At 33.8% G+C, this 12,624-nt stretch overlaps 1 protein-coding gene and 1 long non-coding RNA gene across 4 annotated transcripts in view; both read left to right on the forward strand.

Annotated features, from left to right (window-relative positions):
• Positions 1-9,710, forward strand: part of LOC132165243 (oxalate--CoA ligase) — a 64,101-nt gene extending 54,391 nt beyond the window's left edge. Inside the window, exons 1-4 of one of the 3 annotated variants that reach the window (XR_015912099.1) lie at positions 6,992-7,081; positions 8,555-8,638; positions 8,709-8,857; positions 9,415-9,496. Coding sequence is in view for 1 of the 3 variants with exons in the window: in XM_088516437.1 (XP_088372563.1) it covers positions 9,415-9,633 (219 nt within the window). In the remaining 2 variants the exon portion in view is untranslated. Of the gene's footprint in view, positions 1-6,991; positions 7,082-8,292; positions 8,639-8,708; positions 8,858-9,230; positions 9,298-9,414 lie in introns of those variants that run through there. The other 2 variants (XR_015912100.1, XM_088516437.1) reach the window with 2 other exon arrangements.
• Positions 3,729-5,488, forward strand: LOC148585886 (uncharacterized). Its single transcript, XR_015912222.1, has 3 exons — positions 3,729-4,008; positions 5,305-5,350; positions 5,446-5,488. It is a non-coding gene; the product is annotated as an uncharacterized LOC148585886 (long non-coding RNA).
• Positions 9,711-12,624: the final 2,914 nt, after the last annotated feature.

Consider the following 12,624-nt stretch of genomic DNA (forward strand, 5'->3'; position numbering starts at 1 on the left):
AATGACAAAAAATTTATATTTTATAAATAAATAATATTTTAATAGTATATGTAAAGATAAGAACAATAAGATAGAAAAATAAAACATAATTTTATTTGTTAAAAAAAAAAAGAAAAATTATTGCCAATGGCCTAATGCTTTTAGAGGTGATAACGGCCCGCATAAGGCTGGGTGGGTGGGAATTCCAGTTGGTCAAGAAATGACGGAGTTAGATGAAAATGGAGTGGCTCAAGAGGTTGAGATGAGCGGGGAGTGTGTATAAGGGGACCAAATGTGGCCATGGGTTACAAAAATAACCCAGAGGCTAACAAGACCGCTTTTCGGTTCGGGTGGTTTCATCAGTACAAGAAATTTGGTCACTAGCAACCAAATTATTAGCAGCGACCCAAAAGTTGCCGCTAATAGCCTCTCATTAGCGGCGACATTTAAGTCACCGCTACTAGCGGACGCTAAATACCAAAATATTTGATATTCAGCAACAACATCAATAGCGGCAACCATTGTTGTCGCTGTTTACTACTCAGCAGCGGCGACAAACGTTGCCGCTATTTAAACACAATCAGTGGCATCAACCAATTGCCGCTATTAGGAGCTTAATAGCGGTGACTTCCAAAAGTTGCCGCTATTTAGGGGTCAATAGTGGCAACTTTCGAAGTTGTCGCTAATGATCCTGAGCAAAAAAAAAAAAAAAAAAGAGAAAATAGGCCTTATTAGCGGCAACATATAGTTGCCGCTATTAAACCCTCAATAGCGGCAACTTTAAAAAGTTGCCGCTGTTAGGCACTCAATAGCTAAAAGTTGCCGCTAATGGACCTGAGCAAAAACAAAAAAAAAAAAAGGCCTTATTAGCGGCAACGTCTAGTTGCCGCTATTGACCCCCTAATAGCGGCGAGTTCCAAAAGTTGCCGCTATTTAGGGGTCAATAGTGGCAACTTTCGAAGTTGCCGCTAATGGTCCTGACAAAAAAAAAAAATAGGCCTTATTAGTGGCAACATATAGTTGCCGCTAATGGTCCTGACCCAAAAAAAAAAAAAAAAAATAGGCCTTATTAGCAGCAACATATAGTTGCCGCTATTGACCCCTTAATAGCGGCAACTTTATTTAGGGGTCAATAGGATAGTTGCCACTAATGGTCCTGACAAAAAAAAAAAAAAAAAGGCCATATTAGCAGCAACATGTAGTTGCCGCTATTGACCCTTCAATAGCGGCAACTTTAAAAAGTTGCCACTGTTAGGCATTTAATAACGGCAAATTTTAAAGTTGCCGCTAATGGACTTGAGCAAAAAAATAAAAATAAAATAGGCCTTACTAGCGGCAACGTATAGTTGCCGCTATTGACCCCCTAGTAGCGGCGAGTTCCAAAAGTTGCCGCTATTTAGGGGTCAACAGCGGCAACTTTTGAAGTTGCTGTTAATGGTCCTGACAAAAAAAAAAAAAAAAATAGGCCTTATTAGTGGCAACATATAGTTGCCGCTGTTAGGCACTGGATAGCGGCAACTTCAAAAGTTGCCGCTAATGAACCTGAGCAAAAAAAAATATAGGAGAAAGTCCACTTAACCTCCTTAAACTACCACTCAATTGACAATGTTCCTCCCAAACTTTCAATTGTGATAATGTGCCCCTCAAACTATCAAAAATTGTCAATGTTCCCCCCAATGACGAAATTACCCTTAGTAAAACTAAAAAAAAAAAACTAAAAAACTAAAACTAAAACTTCTAGAAAAAACCTAAAACTAACAAAAAAAAAAAAAAAAAAAATCCAAATGTTGGCCAATTTTATTTTTTTTTTAAATCAATTTTACAAGAAAAAAATTTAAAAATTTTCAATTTTTTTTTGTTTTTTTTTTCTTTTATAATTTTATTTAAATAAAAATTTGCGTTTCAAAAAAAATAAAATTTTCATTTAATAAAATGAAAATTTTTTGTTTCTTAAAACTATATAAAAAAAAATAGTTTTTTTTTTAAATAAAAATTTCCGTTTTAAAAAAATAAAATAAAATTTTTTGTTTAAAACAAAATTGTTTTTTTTTTTTTTAATATTATTTTTAAATTAAAATTTTTCGTTTTTTAAACTTTTTTTTTTTTGAATTTATAGGAGTATTTTTGTCTTATTGAGAAATCTATAGGGGCATTTTTGTCTTATTGCTAGTCTTGGGGTGACATTGACAATGTTTTGGTAGTTTTGAGGAGACATTGTCACAATTGAAAGTTTTTTTTTTTTTGGGGGGGGACATTGTTAATTGGGTGGTGGTTTGAGGGGGGTATGTGGACTTTACCAAAAAAAAAAAAAAAAATAGGCCTTATTAGCGGCAACATATAGTTGTCGCTATTGACTTGAGAAATGTTCGATCAAAAATCCGATCGATCCTAGTGAATTTGTTTGATTGATTGTGATATGATTAAATGTTCGATCAAACATCCGATCAATCCTAATGAATTAGTTTGATTGAACGTGATAAGATCAAACATCCGATCGATCATAATGAATTAGTTTGATTGATCATAATAGATTAAACATCCAATTAATCATAGTGAATTAGTTTGATTGATCAAGATATGATCAAATGATCGATCGAACATTCGATGAATCCTACTGAATTAATTCGATTGATCGTGATATGATCAAATGATCAATCAAACATCCGATCGATCCTACTGAATTAATTTGATTGATCGTGATAGAATTAAGTGATCGATCAAACATTCGATCGATCATAATGAATTAGTTTGATTCAGATCGATCTTAATGAATTAGTTCGATTGATCGTGATAGGATCAAATGATCGATTAAACATCCGATCGATCCTAATGAATTAGTTTGATTGATCATGATAGATTAAACATCCGATCGATCTTAGTGAATTAGTTCGATTGATCGGAGATAGGATCAAATGATCGATCGAACATCCGATGGATCCTATTGAATTAATTCGATTGATCGTGATAGGATCAAATGATCGATCAAACATCCGATCGATCCTACTGAATTAATTTGATTGGTCGTGATAGGATCAAGTGATCGATCAAACATTCGACCGATCCTAATGAATTACTTCGATTGAGATCGATCTTAATGAATTAGTTCGATTGATCGTGATAGGATCAAATGATCAATCAAATATCCAATCGATCCTAATGAATTAGTTCGATTGATCGTGATAGGATCAAATGATCAATCAAATGTTTGATTGAAAATCCGATCGATCAAACATCCAATTGATCCTAGTGAGTTAATTCAATTGATCGTGATAAGATCAAACATTTGATCGAAAATCCAATCGATCCTAGTGAATTAGTTCGATTGATCATAATAGAATCAATTGATCGATCAAACATTCGATTGATCCTAGAGAATTAATTATATTGATCATGATAAGATCAATTGATTGATCAAATTGAATACAATTGAAGGTTAAATCGAACATTCAATTGAACTATAAGCTTTTTATATTATCTTAGTGCATTAGTTATATTAATCTTATATTATCTTTGGATTTTGTATTGATCTTATAATTAATTATAAGAAAAATATCAACTTAATGATCTTTATCATAAAAATTTATTAAATGGAAATTATTAGTTAATATTATAATAATAAAAAAACATATTACAAGCGAAAATAAAGAAAAACAAAAATAAATAAAAATTAAAAAATTGTAAGTATAATTTTTTTTTTTAAAAAAATTACCCTCAGTAGGGTCGCCGCTATCTGAGGCAGTGCGAAAAATAAAGCGCCATCCAGTGGCGGGGCTTCTGAAATTTTCTGATTCATAAACCGCGTCTTTTTTCCCCCAAACCTTCAAAACACCAAAATCCCTAACACCCCTCTCACTCACCTCCCTCATCACTCTCACTCTCGATCTCTCTCCCGCTGCTCTCCCAACTTTCGTTCCCGCTGCTCTCCCTCCCTCCCATGATGGATCCGATGGCTTTCAAGCCTGAAAACGCTGCGTTTGGATCTCTGGTTTTCGAGTGAGCTTTGTGAGTGGAGTTCGTAAAGATAGAGAGGTAAGAGTGTGAAAAAGTTTGCGTCTTGTGTTTGTTTGGTTTCTAAGAAATCGGAGGAAAAACGAAAAGGCTGGATCCAGTGGCTTTTTTGTTGCTAAGAAATTTCGAACTCTAATGACTGTTTGGTAATAGTGTGAATTTTTGGGTTTATTTGTCAGAATAGGCAAATGAACAATTCTGTGGCTACGAACTTTCATATTTATGTATACTTTCCAAGTTTTGGTGTGTTTTTGACCTTCCCTGTTGATATGGTTGTCTCTCTTACTTGAACACTCTAATCTTATTACTTATTATCTATGGACGTTTGCTATCAACTGGGGATGCATATGTTGTCCAAGTCTTGAAATTGATGGGCGTGTTAGTATGTGGAGGTAATAGTGGTTTGATGGTGTTGAAACTAATTTGCCGCATAAATTTAAGCAAAGAAATAAGACAAAAGTATTTGTGGAAACTAATCTGTTAAGAAAGGGAATCAAAATGTGATAAAGCTTCAGTCTTTTCCATTATTTTTATTTATCAAAATAAAAAGGCTGCAGTCTTTTACCTTTATTGTAGAAGAATCAACATATAATCACTGTGTCAATTTGTCCCACTCGAGCTGATATACAAGTGGCAATTGCTTGTAATGGGTAATGTTGGGATGGGCATGTTATTTCATTGTCTCATTGTGGTGCCATTATATGCTCTTTTGTGTGTGTGAGCTCATTTTCTGTTGTTGAGTCAATCAGTGACTTTACTTAATTGCCTTATTGTGGTAACATTATATGCTTCGCTCTCTCTCTTTTTTTTTGTTGGTGTTGAGTCAATCAGAGCCTTAACATGATTGTTTCTTCTTATAATGGTTCATAGATCTTATTTTTTGTTGGAATTTGCCACGTAACATTGTAGAATGTAAAATTTCTTCCTGTAAGATACTATGCTAGGGTCTGTGACTTTAGCTTCTTTTTTTTTTTTTTTGGGGGGAGGGGGGGGGGGGTGGTGGTGGTATGCCTTTTAGTCTAGGAGACCATTGACAATATTGTTTACATTGTCTTTGTAGCATGTTGTATATTTTGTGGCTTTTATGATTGTTTGTGTGGCAAGGATCTCACTTTTGTTATTCAACTGGCGAGAGAAGCACATATTTGTCATTCAACTGGAGAGAGGAACACTTGTATCTGATGTAACTGATATCAACCTAGCTAGAGGAACTACATATTTAATTATTTGGTATCAAAGAATGTCTGTGGTCATACCATAAAAGTGTGGCATTAGGAGTGCTGATGGTTCTTACAAGTGGCTTTGTTTGCAATGCAGGACGGATAGTGCCTTGAGGTTCGGTTGGTTTTTCCTGTTCTACTTGGTAGGTGCCATATGTTATATCATCTTATCCTAGCAATGCTCCTCATGAATAGGTGGTATACTTTTCTTTCTATTAATCAATTTGGCATAATGCAGATTCACATTGGGTTTTGTATTTTCGCTGCTATTGCGCCGCCAGTTGTCTTTCATGGGAAGTCATTGACGTAAGTTAATTGATTTCTGAGCTGTGTGGACTGAAGTTTCAAACGGGTTTGATTTCCATATTAATATAGCATATAATTATATTTGTAATGAAGCCTGTTGTGGAAGTAGATTTGACGAAAATAATGCTCGAGCACTTTAGTTGTTTTTCACATGTTTAGCGGTGGTAGCATACAAATTGTAGTCAAACAATATAATGTTTTAATTATGTCTACAATAAACTTGTCCTTGCTATTTCTGAGCTGTATGAACTTAAGTTTCAAACAGGGTTGATTACCATATTAATATAGTATAGACAAGTTGTTTGTTGTGGAAGAACATTTGACGAAAATAATGCTCAGGGATTTTGGTTGTTTGTGACGTGTAGTGACGGGTATATGAAAGTTGTAGTCGAATACTAAATTTTATAATTATGTCTACAGTGAACTTGTTCTTGGTGGGAATAAGATCCTTAAGAATGAACATATAGTAAAGTACATGGTAAAGGAGTTGGATTGTCTTAAGGAATTTTCAGGGTCTCTTTGTCATTTTTCTTTTTGTATTCTATAGCTGATTCTGCTACCCCCACACCACAGAACCTTTTTTTCTATAAAACCTTGCTGTAGATAGTAAAGGAATTGGATTATATTTTTTTGGAAAATTGCTATTATCCGATTGTTGATTTGCATAAAGTAAATGAGACAGCTTGGTGCTACAGTGAACCTATTTTCAATGATTAAGAAATTGTTATGTATAGAGTACAGTGGACAACTTTCTTGTAACTTTTCCATAGCATATTCAGGCTTGTTGAAAAGCAGTGTGGCTTGCAACTGTTATAAATTATTTATTTATTTAAATTTCATACGTTTATGGTTAATTCATATAAATTTTTCTTCTTTTTCTAATTCAGGGGAATCCTTGCAGCAATCGATGTCTTCAATGACCATGTATTGATTGGGGTACGTTGTTCCGTTAATGGCTCTTATTACTGCCTATTTTGATATGAAACTGCAGAGTCATGGGATGTTTGTGCAGTTGGTGGGGGTAGTTATCAATGAATTTTAGGTTGATTTATTCTACTTCTTATGTTCTTCATAGTATAAAGCTGTCTAATAGGAGATATGTAATGGTGTAGAATGTGCTGCAAAAGGAAAAGAGTGCTTTTATTTTTCTTTTTTAAATCTCATTGATGTAAATGATTCAACATTACAAAAAATGAATGCGTAGAGTGCTTAGTGGGAAAACAGACCTATGTACCTAGAAGATGTCATAATAAATATGGTAAGGGTTATTTGCCTTTTTTCTCATAATGCTAGCTTTCTAACACCTCTTACTTTTAAAAGCAAATTTACTGTCTTATGGCCTTGAACAGTGAAGGCCAAAATTCATAGTTTGGGGAATAACAAATGCAACATATTAATGTTTTATATTCATGCAAGTTATTGGATTTGGTGTTGGGGTTTTACCTAATGTGTCGGTTGGTTTTACTGCAGATATTCTACTTAGTTGGCTTTGGCTTGTTTTGCTTGGAGTCGCTTCTACTTAGTTCATGCTCAAAGGCTGCAGTATTTGGCTTTTGCAAGTTGTTTAGGTAAGGGAGGTCATATATTTCAGTCTATTTACATTATTTTTCTGTTGTAAGTTCTTGAAATCTTCTCATCTTGCTAATATTACATTACGCGCAGCTTGTTATGGAGTAGTGATTCTCCTTTTCTTTTTTTTACCTGTGTCTAGGAACCAAACAAAGGAAAATAATTTCCTTTCCTTTTCTCTTCTACTTTCTTCGCTATAACCACAACGCAAAGGAGAAACACTTCTCCTCCCCCCTCTCTTCCCTTCCCTTTGCTTGGCCGTTTTTCTCTTCTTTCTCCTTTCCCTCTTTGCAGCCAATATAGTTTTATGGTTTTTTGCCCCCCTTATTTCTCAATTTAATTTTGGATAATATGTGTTTTTTATTTTTTATTTTATTTTTTTTATCCATTTTGCATATGTTGTCTTTCTTTCTGTTTATTTCTTTTTCTTTCTTATAATTCCTCTGTACTTAGGTCGTGTACTCTTTTGTCACTTATTCGTTGATTACTTACCAGAAAAAAAATCTTTAAATTTTTTTCCAAAAGTATCTTTGCACTTCCCTCTAGGTTTTTTGTATTTGTTTTTAAATCCTAACTCAGCTTCATATTTCTCATTCCCATTATCTATGGACATCTTTTTCCTCTTTTGTATTTTTATGCTGCCTCCCATTTTTGCTTGCCATACTACTAATTTTTCTCTAAATGTTGTCTAGATCCGAAATTCCCTTGTTAGGCTCCAGTTGTGTTTTTGCTTGGCAATAATATTCCTTAAAAACCATTCGTGCAGCAAATATCTGATGCTCTTGTAGTGCTGTTTGTGCAGGTATAGTTCTTTGTCTTGTTTTCAAACGAAAAGACTGGATCCGACGGCTTTTTGGTTGCTAAGAAATTACGAACTTTAATGATTGTCTTGTAATTTTGTGAATTTTTGGGTTCTACTTATCAAATTTTTTTTTTTTTGTGAATTTTTGGGTTCTACGATCTGTTTGATTGCTGAGAATATGAAATTATGATTTTTATAGTCTTACTTTTCAGAAAATTTTATGTATACTTGTTTAATAATCTAGACATTAAATCTATTTATAGGATAATATATGTATATTATTAAAATTATAATGGTAACAATTATAGTGATACATAATATAGGGAATGAAGCATGTGCATTGCATGTGTCATCCCAACTATATATATATATATATATATATATATCTATATATATATATGCTTTTTTTTTTTTCAATTTTTTTAAAAAATTATTTTTAATCAATAGTGGCGACTCTATAGTCGTTGCTATTTAGTTTTTATTTTTTTAATTCATTAGTGGCAACCTTAAAAGTCGCCAATATTTAGCTTCACCATCGATTTACTACCAACCACCAAATAGTGGCCGCGTGTTGCCGCTATTTGTAAATAGCGGCCACGTACAAATAGCGGCAACTTTTTGCTCATTAGCGGTGACTTTGGGTCGCCACTAATGACCATAATTTTTGTAGTGCATACGGGCGATCTCGGGTACTTTAATTCAAACGGGTATTTGCATCTTGTTGGTCGGATCAAAGAACTCATTAATCATGGAGGTAAATTTTTCAAGATTTCTAGCTCTGTAATATCACTCCAATATCATGGTTATTAATTATAATTTTGCAGGGGAGAAAATATCACCGATTGAGGTGGACACAGTACTTTTGTCTCATCCTGAAATTTATCACCGATTGAGGTGGACGCAGTACTTTTGTCTCATCCTGAAATTGCTCAAGGAGTCCTTCGGGGTTACTGATGACAAATACGGCGAAGAGGTAATAAGAGTAACAAGTAGTACGTACAGTGCCTTTTTTTTATTTTTTATTTTTGTTGTTGTTTATTTTATTTAATTTATTGATGATGTTGTGTTCATCAATCCAAAAGAGAATTTACGTGAAGCCGTTGACAGTGGCATGCACGTACATGTCACTGTTTGTTTGTTGATTTGGCCCCATCACCCATGGTGTGATGGAAAGTTTGAACGTACGCCAGAAAGCAGCATGATCTATAGCAAAATAATTGTTTGTATGTTTGTGATTCCACCGTTATAAAATACGCATAAAGGACAAAACAATAATAATAAAATAATTTAGAAATTAAGAATTAAAAAATCATCACTACCCTAAAGTACCCTCTTTGTTTGAGTAGAGGATGAAGAATACAAATCTGCCTCGTGGAAAAAAGTAGACGAGTCATCATCAGTGCCTTCCACGTCAAGTCAGTGAAGAAATGTTGGATTTTGAAGCATTAATAATTTATCTTAAAGCAAATTAAGATATATATATATATATATATATAATTTGTTTTGATTGTCTGGTTTGGTAATTAACAGATAAATTGTGCAATCATATGGAGAGAAGGATCAAAGATTGACGAGGCAGAGGAACTGAGATTTTGCAAGAAGAGTCTTGCGGGCTTCAAAGTCTCGAAAAAAGTATTTATAACTGATTCTCTCCCGGAGACAGCTACTGGGAAGATCCAATGGCGTTTTGTAGCGGAGCACTTCCTTGCTCAAATCTCTACCGCTAAAGTCCCTAAGTTTGGAGCCTAGACAAACATTATCCATGCATCTGCATGCGTATTTTATATAAGTCGTGAATGTTCAAACAAAAATTAAAAAAAAAAAAGAGAAAAACAAAAGAAAGAAAGATGAATTTCTCTTCATTTAATATGTAGATGAACAAATAAAAATTATTCTTCGTGGCAATCGGTCACAACAGATAGGAAATATATTATATATTTCATTTTATTTTTTATTTTTTATTTTAAACCGTGACTCTTCCAGGCAATCGGTCACAACAAGTGTCTTATTTGTGGCTCTAACTAGCAATGGATTGGATATTCTTCGGTCTAAAATGGACTGGAGAGAATCTTGTTATTTAGTCTGGAGAAAATATCCTTCAACCTATTTAAAATAGTAATAAGTGTCAAAAAACATTTAAAACGTTAGTCTACGTTAGTGAACTGCTATTAATTACTTTAAGAATTTAATGTGCATTTTAAATGTTTATAGACACTTAGCACTATTTTAAATGAGTTGGATGATTGATATTTCCGCCAAACTAGTTTAGAGGAAATTTTTGTCCAAATTACTCGGCACAAAATAGTTTTCCCTTTACAAAGTCCTCAACAGTAAGTTTTCCAACAAACCTAACCCTAAATCAATAAGATAATACTGGGTAGATTGTGTTGTGATTATATACAATTTATCCCATTCATACGGGAAAAAAGAGAAATGTTAAGAGTCTAATAAAACTCTCACATTTTGCTCATCAAAATCCTAGGGGACAAAGTATCATTTGCTAAGTTGATGGCAAATGACACTTTGCCACATAGGATTTTGATAGGCAAAATGTGAAAATTTTATTAGATTCTAGCCTATCTTCGAAAAAAAAGATATGATGTGCCGTGCATGACTCAATTATTAAATGAGCTGCTCGTGGATACGAAATTAAACTCGATTATTAAACGATACATATTCGTATAAAACTCCGCTCGCTGGTTTTAAGTTCACAAACATACTCGTATAAGGTTCGGCTTGTATATATTTACATATATACATATTAATTAATAAATATAGGTATATATACTAATTAATAAAAGGGAAAACTTCACTTACCCCATAAACTTAGGCACCTTTTGCAAACAACCTCCCAATGTTCAAAGTTTTCAACTTTGGTGTATCTAACTTTCTTTTAGTTCCAAATACGCCTTGCCGTTAGATATTATAGTTAAATCAAACGGTATAATGAATGAAAGGCCTTTATACCTCTAAAATTTTTAAAATTTCAAATTTACCCTTATATATAAATAAAAAATTATTATTATTATTTTTTTTTAAAAAAGGTGACCCACCGGCGAGTCACCTTGGTGACCCATCGTGGGTCACAAGTACTAACCCTCCATGGGTCTCAAGGTGACCCATCGTGGGCCACCAGGTGACCCTCCGTGGACTGTGGGCCACTAGGTGACCCATGTAGGGTCAACTTGTGACCTGCTGTGACCCACCGTGGGTCACCCGTCTTCTTCTTCTTTCTTTCTTTTTTTTATTTGTTTATTTTATTTTTTATAATAATAATAATAATAATATGACCCATGAATCACAATACCGGTGGGTTAGATCTACCGGTGAATCCACAGGTCAAGAGTTTTTTAATAAAAAATAAGGGCATTTTAGGTATTTCACACCCCCGTTAGGATTTAATAGAAAATTCTAACGGAAGGGGGTAACTGAAACGAAATAAAAGTCCAATACACCAAAGTTAGAGACTTTGAACATTTTAGGGTGTTTGCAAAATGCGCATAAATTTAGGAAGATAAGTATAGTTTCTCCTTAGTAAAATAACTTATATGGTAATAGTATATTACTTATTAAGTAACAATTTAACAATAGTCATTGTAATTTTATATAGTACTAGTGGGGATGGCATGTGCTTAGTTCTCTATCTTATGGATCAATATTATTGTTAATATTATAATATCTAAATTATTGAACAAATATTTATTGAATTTTCTAAATTATTGAACAAATATAATTGATGCAGAGATACTCTTGGCGTGAAAAATAATGCTGATATTATTTTAAGAATGTTTGGCTTGCGTAACGAAGTCATGTTCCAAAGGTTCTACAAGAAGTGAAAAGTATTTGTTGGTACCGCAAAAAAAGTAAAGGAAAAAAAATGGAAAAAAGAAGAGAAAATAAGTACCCTTTGTGTTTAAATACCATATTTCACATTTAACCTATTGAATACTTTGATTTCAATAATGATTGACAATGCCCGAAAGACAAACAAAAAAATCTGGAACACGATTAATCAATGGTGTGGAGGAAGATCTGGAAAATAAGGGGCCTAGGGTGGTGAAAACCTTTCTTTGGAAGGGCTATAACAACATATTAGCTACGAAGAGCAACCTTCATAAATGGGGTATCACCCAAGACCCATTATGCCCCATATGTGGACTGGAATCTGAGACGGTGGAGCACTCCTTGTGGAGTTGCCCATCGGCCCAAGACGTATGGCTTGAATGCCCATCGAGAATTCAAAAGTGTGCTTGCGTTGATGACACCTTTATGAATATTTTGCTCAAGCCGCACGACAAACTGGGAAAAGAGGACGTACAACTTATCGCGATCATAGCCAGGTTGATATGGTTGATGGAATGAGTTTGTCTTTGGTGGTGAGCTTACGTCCCCATTGACCATAAACAGAAGAGCGAAGGATCAACTGGAAGCTTTCATTTCAGCAAGGCAAGCGACAAGGGAACAAATTACCAACCCGAAAGCACCTATCACTACAACAATTTAATTTTTTAGTTACGATCCATTAGTAACGTGTTAACAGTGTTAATACGTTACTAAAACATAGTAACATGTTAATAGTAACGTGTTTGACGTGTTGTGAAAGTGGTCGTGACTATATTAAATTTAGTAACGTGTCAGATTCTGACACGTTACAATTTGGTAACGTGTTATAAACTAACACGTTACAATAAATTTTGTACTGTGTATATTCTAATACGTTACCAAATGGTAACGTGCTAT

Source organism: Corylus avellana, chromosome 5, assembly GCF_965113065.1.
Source record: "Corylus avellana chromosome 5, dhCorAvel1.hap1.2, whole genome shotgun sequence".
In the NCBI taxonomy this organism is placed as follows: domain Eukaryota; kingdom Viridiplantae; phylum Streptophyta; class Magnoliopsida; order Fagales; family Betulaceae; genus Corylus; species Corylus avellana.